At 47.2% G+C, this 11,111-nt stretch overlaps 1 protein-coding gene across 1 annotated transcript; it reads right to left on the bottom strand.

Annotated features, from left to right (window-relative positions):
* Positions 1-284: 284 nt before the first annotated feature.
* On the bottom strand, positions 285-3,638 carry FABP1 (fatty acid binding protein 1). The gene is made up of 4 exons (XM_027667171.1): positions 3,491-3,638; positions 2,298-2,470; positions 971-1,060; positions 285-406 (listed from the first exon to the last, which is right to left on the bottom strand). The coding sequence occupies exons 1-4, from the start codon at positions 3,555-3,557 to the stop codon at positions 356-358; spliced, it is 381 nt and encodes a 126-aa protein (XP_027522972.1). The 5' UTR covers positions 3,558-3,638; the 3' UTR covers positions 285-355.
* Between the last annotated feature and the right edge of the window lie 7,473 nt (positions 3,639-11,111).

The following is an 11,111-nucleotide window of genomic DNA, read 5'->3' as shown; positions in this document are numbered from 1 at the left end:
TCCACCCAGCCAGGGCAGCCGTGGGTGCAGGACCCACTGGGACATTCCCAGCAGGAGGATGCTGGCACCTGTCCCCAGGAAGGAGCTGGAAGAGCACTCATCAGCATGGGGCACAACTCAGAGGATCACTCAATGGCTCTGATCCTGCACCCTGGCTCAACTCCATCCCACAACATTGGCACAGCCTTAGCTCAGCCTGTTGCCCAATTTCTACCAGTGCTTGCCTGAATTTTGGAGGTTAGAGTCTCTTTATAGTAGCAGTGAAGAGACTGATGACAATGAAGAAGTTTTTCATAAAAATTTTATTTTAATGGATGCATTTTACACAGTAAAATAATTGGTATGTGCAAGGTTTCTAGACTCTCTTGCTGATTCTCTTGTAGGTGAGGTCACCCAATGCCACCGTCTGAAAAACAAATGGAGAGTGTTAGCTTTTTATGAATTTGTAGAATCATAGGATATCCCAAGTTGGAAGAGACCCATAAGGATCATCATGGTGCTTAGCTCCAAACTCATACATAAAAAGGATCTGGTCTTGCAAATCAAAACAGGACTGATTCCCACTCTATCTCCTATAAACTGAATTTTTAAAGCTTTGGATTTCTTCATGAATACCCCAAAGCAGGTAGGGTTAATCTGGCATCTCCCAGCTGGGATCAGTTTGCTGTGTCTCTCCTCTTTAAGGGTGCCAAGACCAGACACACACCTTTACCTCTGGATGGGTGAGAACATGCCCTCTCATTACCTGAAACCTTGACCAGCAGTGCCTAAACTCGGGTCTTATAAATACTTTCTGGGTCAGACTCTAATGAGAATCTGCCCTCAGTGCCTCGCTGCAGAGCCTGCATGCAGGCACTTGCTCTTCTCCAGCACCTCCCCAAAGTCACCAGCATCTCTGTAGCTTTCTAGAGCCAAACCCTGAAGGCAGTTCTAAGCACCATTACCCCAGCCATTGCCCTTCCATACTTACATGAGTGATGGTGTCTCCATTGAGCTCGGTGATGGATTTCATCCCTTTCATGTTTGTGATCAGTTTGTTACCCTCCAGCTGCACAGTAGCCTGGTAGGAGGACACAGAGGCATTCGTGTTATTGCTGGAGGCCACCTCAACCTCTGCATTTTGTCCTCTCCCTTCTGTAGTAGGAGAGGACTGCAGAGCCACCTGGGCTGGGCCAGGGCATGCCGTGTCATCTCCTCTCCACCTACCCACCTACTGAACACTGCTGCAGAAACCTCCTTTGGGGTGAGGTGACTGGAGCTGGGTGAGAGCATGGGGCCTGAGGGAAGTCTCAATCAAGGTGGGAAACTATTAAAGGAGCTTTCAGAAACTCAGTCACAGCTGGAAAGATCTCCAAGGGACAGGCACATCTGCTGAGTCTCTGCCCCTCAGATGCTGCACATCTTAAAAGGCTACAGACAGCACCAGCACCCCTGGGGCAGCTATCACTGATCACTGAAATCACTCAAATAAATAACCCAGCAAAGACCAACTCTGTTTATCTGTCTTACCCAGCTATAAGATGTGTTCATCTGTCCTTGAGCTGCTGGTTTATGGAGGATAACACTCTTCTAATAGCTGTTTCCCCCTGCTTTATGCCAAAGGGACTTCAATGATGCTGGAAATCATGAAATAGCCAGTACAGTTCCAGAGCCTGATTCACCGGGGCATTTTTTTGGTGATCATCCCTCTTACTTTCAAAAGTCCCTGAAATATCATCTTCTCCTGAGGTAGAGGTGAGAGGCAATATTTGCCAGTGGTGCTGCCTTGACATTTACTGAACCATTAGAAACTAACGTCCAGGAACGGGAGCTGACCCAGTTTCAAGGGTGATAACTCCTCACCTTGCCAAATCATCTCACCCAGTGTAAACAGAAGCAGTGGAAAAGGGTAGCAGAGAAGTTAACAGCTACCGGGGCTTTAAAGGAGAGTTTTATTGGTTTATGATTCATTGTCTGACCTTCCTGCACTACCTTTGAGTCAATAAAAAGAAGGTGGAGGTATGTTTTGTGCTGCAATATGACAAAAAGTCAATCCCTTCCACCTCAAATCTTTCAGAACTTTTGCTGTCAGAAAAAATTACCAAAGCATCTCTATCCTCTTTTTCCAAATGGGATATTAAAACACTGGCTTCCAGTGTTTTCCAGACCAGGTATTAAAATAGCTTTTACAAGTGCAAGAAGCGCAGAAGTGCTTTAACACCTCAGTCCCTTTGCTCAAATGTGGAGGGAATGGCTGGAAGGGAAAGTTAATGTCACTGTCCCATACAGCCGTGGCAGAGGAGTGGCTGATCACTCACCTTTGTTTTCTCTCCTGTCGGCAGCTCCATCTCAGTCTCCTCCCCAATGGTGAACTCATTTGTCAGCACTTTGGCTCCAGTGGTCGTGGTGACCTTGAACTTTTTCCCATTCTGCACAATTTCTGTGGTGCTCTTGATGTCCTTGCCCTTCTGGATCTGGTCATCAGGAAGCCCTGCCCAGGAACAAGAGACATTAGGTGAACCATGGAGCCAACTGTGGGCAGATTGCTGCTGAATGAATGAATGGAGCAGGATTTGGGGACCTACAGCTGGGAAATTTCTATTGCAGCGTGGAAAAAACTTTCAGTGATGATGCTTCCCCAAGAGCTACATATCCCTAAGTCTGCTGGGGAGGAAGAATAATACTGTCATCCTGGATTTTGTGTGGGAACTAGACATATTCCTTGTCTCACTGACCTGGCTGGCAGCACGATAGGTACCTCCCTGACTAAGAAAAAAATCCTACTTTCTTTTCGTCACTGAAAGGCAAGCAAAAATGGAATAAATGAAGGTAGAAAGAAGGAACAAAGTGGTTTTTTTATGAGATTCAGGGTTCCTCAGAACCAGTTAACTAAAATCTTCTCCCAAAAACTGAAGCTGATCTGGCAGGTAGAGCCCCCCTGACACATAACTGTGCAGAAACAGTGCCAAGTCCTCCTGAATCCCCACAGGAGCACATTCCCTTGATGGAAATCTCTCTAGCCTCATTCATCATTAAGCATTTAAACAACCCCTGCTATTTTTCTGATCAATGGTTGAATTTGGGGCTTTGCAGCATCGCCAAGCAGCAGCACAGGGGTTGAGCCATGTCCTGCTTGCCCTCAAATTTCACAGCCTGATGGAGCAGATGTGCAGTCCCCCTAAGCCACCGAGGTCCCACTGGTTTGTCATGTGTGTGCAGCACTTGGCCAGTGGCTGCAGAGCCTGTCAGGATTGTTTTCTTGCAGGCCATAAAATTTCACCCATCATCTCTTGATATCCAGCCCCCAGCCAGGGAGATGCTTCCTCTTCTATTTTGATATCACATGCCCACACACATACATTTAAAAACCCCAACAGCTCCAAAATGACAGACAGAAATAGGAAATCTGAGAGATTTCAGTCTATGTCATCAGCACATAAGCATAGTTGGCTCCCAAAAATTAGTGGGATCTGTAGAGGCAAAGCAGCACATAGCACATGCAGGCACTTACCGAGGGCTTTCATGAAGGGCTCAAAGTTTTCCTGGGACTGGAGTTCATATTTTCCAGTGAAGCTCATGGTGGAAAGGCTCTCTGTGCTCCCAACACAAGAGAAGGTGCCTTGCTTGCAAGCAGAACCTGGTTTTATATGGTCCTTTTGCCTTAAAAGTTGGCCAGAGGTGAGATGATGTAATTGTTTTATGGTCATGTTCAAACATTAACATAAAACTGGGCAATGGTCAGTGATAAATTGCTCTACATTTTACGGACCACAATTTACAGTGTTGGGGCAGGGAAAATCCCATAAAATCAATTTTATGGAGGTTGTGATGTGGCATCGATAAACAAATGATAAAAAAAATTATAATTGTGCAAAGAGATTAACTATCAGAGGAACAAGCCAAATCATCTAAAGAGCTTGCAGTATGGAAGCACATACCTGGAGGAGGAGAAAGTGGTGAAGGATTGTGTGTTCCCTGGAGCTGACTCCAGGGGGGTTTCTGCTTGCTGGTGTGTGCACACAGGGTCTTTAGCACGGGCATGAAGAGGGGCTGCACACTGACAGGGACTGCCTTGCTCACAGATTCACAGACACAGACATCAGATACATCAGTAGTAACAAAACCATCATTGTCCCGTAAGAAAAAACACAACTCAAAATCAATTCCTGGGCTTGCATGGGCCCATCTGAAGACTGCAGTTTAATTCAGGCTCCATCACTATGGCCCTGCCTCCAAGAAAGGGGTTTTGTATGGACAGACACACTGGTGCCATTAGTGATCTACCAGGGCTAAAACACCCTTTCCTCTCCTTTCCCCAGAGGAGCCACAGTCGCTCCTGCACTGAAGGAGTGTTGTGGCCCTCAAAGCTGCATTTCTCCCAAATGCCACGTCAGAAGTAGGTCCAGTGGTAGCCTCCAACCTGAGCCCCATTCCTCCCTCCAAAGTTGGAATCAGAGCTGGGCTCCTCTTCTAGCCCAGTCCCTTTGCCTGAGCATCCCAGATTGCTGCATGGCATCTGAGCATCCATTCTCTGGGTCTGGACTCCCAGGCTCAGCTTCTTGCTCCTGTTTCATCCACTGTCCCAATGAATTCCTTCTCCCTCCCAAAGTCAGCCCAGGGATTTTCCCCCTTTTCACTCACATGCCTTCTCTTCGCAATTCTTCCATTTTGCCTTCTCACAGCACCTTTGTCCTTTTCTGAAGTGAAGTCATGTATAAGAATGTAAAAGACCTGTCTCCTTGCAATTTGGAGATGTTGTCAGAGCCTTCTGCAGCTGCCTGTCCTGCTCCTGCCGGCTCAGCTTGGCCTCTCTGTGCTGCAGTGGTGCTCAGTGACACTGCCCAGGCCAGATCAGCCTCAGTTTCTGGTTAATTAGTATAGGTATTGTCTGCTGGACAAGGCAGGAGGGGGAAAAGCTCAGCTGGTGGGGTGGGCGGTGGATGAAGTTGTCTGGGGGGAGGAATCTGTAGGGGATGTCATCCCTGTGCACCATGGAGGGGGCCAGGCTGATTCAGAGAGCACTCATGGCAGGTGCGTTGATTCAGCAATTTCTCCAAACAGCTTTTTTTGGCTTTTTTCCCTTTTATCCCCTTGGGAATGATGTCACCTTAGGAATTGCCTTTCACTTTTTTCCCTGCCCAGGTGAATACCCCAGTGTCACACGGGGCTGCACTGACACACGTCCCTTTTTAGTGTCTCCTCTATGGTGACAGTGGTGACTGAACTTTCTGGCCACATCCTGGCAGAAGCTGGAGATGGCATCTCCCTGCCTCCTGTAATGGGCCACCTGGAAGCACATGTGTGCCTCCCATACATTCGTGTCTTAGACCTCTGTCTGCTCCTCCAGGCAATTCAGGTCCCCTCTCTCTGCATGATGGGGAGAGAGATTCAGACTTGAAAAAACTGCAGAGTTGTCAGACCAAGCTTCTGAGGTCTGGATGTTGCCCATCAAATGTTGAAAGGGGAATATGATTGTCCAGGACTCTCTTGCTAATTGGGCAGAAATTGTTTGAGTAGTTCAGAGAAATGGAAAACTCATGAGAGAATTTGCCCCATTTGGGACCCATATTGTTTTCTGCAGGTATCCTCTCCTCTTCTACTTACTGTAAATACCTGTAACACAATTATGCTCCTAGACTTGGTGTATTGGATAAATCTGAACTATGATCACTGCTGGAAAGTTTGGAAATACAACCCACAGATTTTTGATCACTGATCAAAAATAAAACCTCTTTGTGTTCTGTTGGACTTGGGTTCTTTTATTTCTTTTAGCAAAGAAATGCAGAAGTTATTATAAAAAAAGAAGAATGCATATTGAATGAAATCTGGCCAAGGTAATTATTATCTAGCCAGGCCTGCTGAGCAAACGGCAGGTGAGATAAACTTAATCTCAATAGCAAAGTTCAGAATACTTGTACATCTCCCCACCAGAATATGGGGTCTTTTAAAACATGATATCACTTTAACTTTCCAGGGCCAAGAAAATGCCCCTGATTTGCATTAACACAAGGCCAAGTATGTGATAATTTGATTAAACTAAATCCATACCCTAAAACCTAAGCCTGGTTTGTAGAAAGGGAAAATGCATGGATCATTTTCAAAAATTACTGAGGAAGCTACATGTTGGGGGAAGCCAGCAGGTACTTCTATGTTTAAGTTGCTTTGAAAATAAAGCATAGATCTCAGAAGCTTGTCAGAAAAATGGACACAGGTGTCTCATTTCTGCTTTTTGCACCTGAATCAAAGATATGGACATGCAGAACGTCTCAACTCCGATTTAGACACCCAAATGCTCTGCATCCCAAGGTGATGAACCAGAGAAATGCCCATTGGGAAGGACCTTTGAAGGTCTCTGGTTCAACCTCCTGCTTAAAGCAAGAATATCACCAGTGGATCACCTGTGGTTTGGGCCAAATCTCAAAACCCACCTCCTTTGCCTCTCTGGGTACTCACCCTGGGCCTGCAACACCCACCTCTTGAAGTAGAGTTGCTCAGCCCAAACCTCCCAAGGTACAATTTGTGGCCAGTGCCTCATGTTATAACATCAAGAAGAGCTTGGCTCTGTCGCCTCTGTAGCTGCCCTTGGAGCAGTTGCACCCTTTTATCACCTTCCCCCAACCCTTCCTGAGATTCCTCATCTTGGCTCTCATTCATCCAGTGTCTGCCAAGGCAGTGGGAAACCATCCTCTTATGTGCACTGCTTCTTGATGATTTGGACATTATGCTGGGAAACTGGATTTTGAGTTTTAGGTCTCCTAAAGGAAAAATCTCCCTCTACCTCCTCCAGTTTGAACTAAACTGTTACTTAAGATCTGAACTATGAAAATGACTTTACAGCCAAAGCACTGTGTGGGGACAGGCACTTTGCTTAGCTGGCAGCCTTGTGGAGGTCATGCACCTCACCTCTGTCACCTCTCTTGCTCCTCTTGTCTATCTCACCAGTGAGTCCCCAGTCCTTGTGAAGCCTTTGGTTTCCCCTCAGTTCTTTGGGAAGCTGGGGCTGGGTTCTTCACTAGTATTTTCTTGGTCCAAATGTGAAAGGCTACAAGCTGGGGCTTTTGTTGATTCAGTCCTGGATTTTTCTAGTGCAGGTCCAGCTGGACACCCCAAAAGCCATTTATTTTGGAAGCTTGGTCACAAGCTTGCCAGTCATAGATCCCCAGGTGGGCTTCCCTCTGTCTCAACCTATAGTATTACCTAGGTAATCCCTGTTTCTGCTGCCCTTGAACCTGGGAACTTGGTCTGCTGCCCAGTTGTCACATCTTTGACCTGATTATTTTAAACCTTGAGGAACAAAGGTTTCTTTGGCAGGCCACATGGCTGCACTGCTTTGAAAGGTTGGATGGGATGGGATGGGAAAAGATGCCACTGCTGCTGTGAGCTCTTTGTTGCTGTTGGTTTCCACCAAGTTTTCTTTGTGCTGCATTACCAACACAGCACTGAGATGAAATACAGCACCTTTCCTAGATTTTTCTCTTTTAAAAACAGCCTTGGCAGTCTCCTGCAGACTCCTGCCTCCGAGCTGTAACTTCCAAGCTGCAGACATGCAAGCGCCAGTTTGTATTGGTTTAGATTAGATATGCCACTATCAGAGCCCTGATAAGGCTGACAAAAGCGGTAGATTGTAGAGAACTCCTACTTGATAAACCTTTCCATCGATGCTGATATTCAGCAAAGGGCAGCCCTCAGCCCTTGTCATCTTATTACAAAGGGACCAAAGGGAGCAAAGGGTTAGTATTGCATCTCCAAAGGTACAGGAGGTCTACCAGTGATAGCATGAGACCTATCACTGCCTTAGCTTTGCTTGCCTATGATCACCTGGGGAGCAGAGCTTACAGAAGACCTTGCTTTTGCTGCTGGGGTCTTACCTTAGAGTAGGAATAAAGTTGCTGGCTGAGCCACTCACTCCCACTCTCTTGCCTCAACCATCTGTGGCGTAGTGCCACAGCCACATATGGGCATATGGACCCCTCTGCTTATGTCCTCAGAGGCCATGTATTGTCCTTGGAGCTTGGACTTTGGTGGGATGAGACTGTCCTCCATCCTTCTGTCCAGCTCACAGAGTCAGGGTATAAGGACTGAAAATGGTGCTCTTTACTTATGGAGCTTGTTCGTGTCAGGGCAAGAAAAGAAAATGTTGGGAAATAAATGGAGCCATCGTTAGCAGTTACTGTTCTTGAGTGAGGAAGGTCTGGAAGAGTCCCCTAAGGCAGAGCCAGTGAACCTTTAGCCAATGCAGATGATTCATCTCATCCCACCACATTTGCAGTGCAGATGTCCCCATCTGATCTTGGCTCATGAAGAGCCTCTGAGACATGGTGGGGATAAGCAAATCTTCGTCTACACAAGTGGAGGAGACTGGGATATCAGGATGGAAAGGACAGCAGCCTCCAGTGGTCAGATGAATTCCAGTCCTGGAGGGACACCTGGCTGTTGCCGTGGGCCAGTGCTCACCTCTCCAGCTGGCCTGTGCTCTCCTTCATCCTGATTTGTTGAGCTCAGTAGCTCAGTTAATGCTGCTCACAGGGGGTTGCAGCTAATTAGTCAAGGAGAGCTTCTCAGGCCCATACAGGCACGAGGAGGAACCTGTTCCTGTCTCTCTCTGAGGCAAATATATAACCACAGTTTATATATAAAATAAAGGAAAGTTCAAGCAATAACCCCCAAGACCTTCCCTAGCAGATGGTGTTCCTTGGCTGGGGAAAGCAAAGAGTGATGCACCAGCCAGAGGGTTAGCGCTGAGGCAGGACACTGCAGTGAGGAGGGCAGAAAGGTTATGTGGGATCTGAGAACACCTGAGTTTTCACCAGGTTCAGGACCATAGAGATGCTCCATGGGAAACAGCCACAGTGCCAGCAAGACCAGAGCTGTGGACAAAGCCCAGGATTGCCACTGTCCGTGTCCCACTTTGTCCTGTCATGCTTGCTGTAATCAAAGTGCTGCCCCAAGCATAGATATCCCCTTTTTTCATATTACAGAGCACACAGAGACTGCCTGACTTTCCCAAAGTCATCTGGAGAAGCTGATAAAACAAACATGCTGTGACTGCTCTGCCTCCACAGCATCTCTTCTGTCAAGTCCCTAGATGGCTGTCACAGAGCCCATATCCTATGGGACAGCAGATTTTGAGATAAAATTAGATACAGGGGTATATTGTAAACCTTGGTATAGTAGGACCAGATTGCACAACCTTTTCCAGGTAACAGCGTCTCCAATACCCCACCACAGGAGCCAGCACTGCACAATTCCCTGTGCTCCCTTTCTGCTCTGTCTTTATGAGTGGCTCCTACACTTTGGTCTACAAGATCCAAGCCACAACACAGATGTCCTTGAGCTGGTTGTGAAACACCTCCCTTCGAGGAAAGAGTTGCACCCATCTGTGGGGAAAGGGCTGCCGAGCTGGCAGCTCCTTGCCCTGGAAAATCACCAGAGGTGGATGTGGAAAAGTCTCTATGTTTACATTGGTAATGAGAGGAGGTGACCCACGTGGCAGTTCTGCTTCATGGCAGCTGAAATGCTGACAATTTATATCAGGCGCAGCTTTGAACACTTTAATTCATCTACAGTTGAGCATTTCTGCCTTATATCTCCTTGACATGAGGCTCAAACAAACGATTCTGGGTGCACATTTGCCTGTGCAGCTGCAGACACTCTGCAAACCTTCTTAGCCCCCCTTCTCATGCCATGGATCTCCAAAGCTAACCAACGTGTGAGTCTGCTCCTGAAATAGGCAGAACTGAAATAGTTTGATTTCTGTCAAACCCTTACTTTTTTTTTTTTTTTTTTTTTAAATCTAGAATCTCCCTGTTTTCTCTGTGAAAGTTCGCACTTCTGTGCCTGAGAGAGCACGGGACATTTAACTTCTTCAACAAGTCCCCGTAATGAGCTTATATATTTTTCTCAGCCAACATAATGCACTTTCCACTGGGATGTACTCTGTATGGGGTAGTAAATGGCATTGCAAAACCCCAGATATCCTGATCACCCCCTTACTGAACCTGCCTGGTGTCACCTGGGTCACTTATAGGTCCGAAGGCTTTTAGTTGTGTGTGGTTTTCAGGCCCCAAACAGCGTGTGGGCAGAGGCAGGACTGGGAGATATGGGGAGATTTTTGTGCTGCTCAGGGTTATGAGATGCTTTTTTATAAAAATTGGTGCATTCTGGACCTACTTGAAAGATGGGGTCCTTTCTGTGTGCCTCTTTCTGAATGTCTCCCTGGGGGTAGGAGAGATCCTGCTGAAAGGAGGGTGATAAAAGCCATTCGTAGCCTGACCTCCTGTCCCAGAACTTTGCCCTTGCCTCCTCTTCTTCAGCTCCAAAATAGGGCTCTTTGGGGAGATGTTTCCCAGCTGCTTTTGGGATTGCTGGATGTCCGTGGCCCGAAAGGTGGAGGCAGATGTGGGAGGGTGGGAAAGGTTGGGTGGGGGAGCAGGGAAAGACTCGGGAGGCAGCAGTTCTGCATCTCCTCCGTGGACACAAGGCATTGTCGCCATCTAGTGACATGGGATTCACCGGTACAGCCCGTGTTCCTGAGAGCTCCTGGGGATGCTCCGCGGTGGGAATGGACAGGGCACCCCAACCCAAAGCGCTACTTGTGCTTGGGACATGTAGGGGGGCCCATTGCTGGAGAGGACGGAAAAGCAGCTCAACAAACACGAAGCTGAGAGTGTTGCCGTGCTTGTCTTTGAGTGCTGCAACACTTGGGCCTGGGACCTGAAATTTTATGGGAATTTGTGCAGGAAAAAAACTGTCTCCTTGCTGTTATATGTGCCCTTCTGCTTCCTCAGTCCTCATCACACTTTTGGAAGGTGAAGAGGCTGAGAAAATTCTGTCTGGAGGGATGAAAACCGATGCACTACAAAAGAAAAGGTTGGAAAAGTCTGACAGCAGCCTTAGCTGGGGTTTGCAAATACAGCTAATTCCTGACATATGAGTCCAAAGAGCATGAACTGCTCAGGAACAGACAAGGTCCAAAGTGGGAGTGCTAATACCAACAGGAATATGGAGGCACTGAGTAAGACTGGATTAATTAAAGGCTATTACATTTTCCAGCCCTTGATCTGTTGCTGCGGTAGATGAGTCCTGACAGGCTGGTGTGCATGGGCACCCTCTTCTCCTCCTTTCTTTTAAAG

This window comes from Corapipo altera, unplaced genomic scaffold (genome assembly GCF_003945725.1).
Source record: "Corapipo altera isolate COAL_440 unplaced genomic scaffold, ASM394572v1 230, whole genome shotgun sequence".
NCBI classification, from domain to species: Eukaryota; Metazoa; Chordata; class Aves; order Passeriformes; family Pipridae; genus Corapipo; species Corapipo altera.
This window is presented reverse-complemented; position numbering and strand designations above follow the sequence as displayed.

Bases quoted from the DNA above. Each gene is read 5' to 3' on its own strand.
- FABP1 (XM_027667171.1), bottom strand. From the start codon at position 3,557: ATGAGCTTCACTGGAAAATATGAACTCCAGTCCCAGGAAAACTTTGAG. The intron at 2,471-3,490 runs GTAAGTGCCTGC...GTTCCTGGGCAG, and splicing joins GCCCTTCATGAAAGCCCTCG to GGCTTCCTGATGACCAGATC. The intron at 1,061-2,297 runs GTGAGTGATCAG...TCCTCCTACCAG, and splicing joins CGACAGGAGAGAAAACAAAG to GCTACTGTGCAGCTGGAGGG.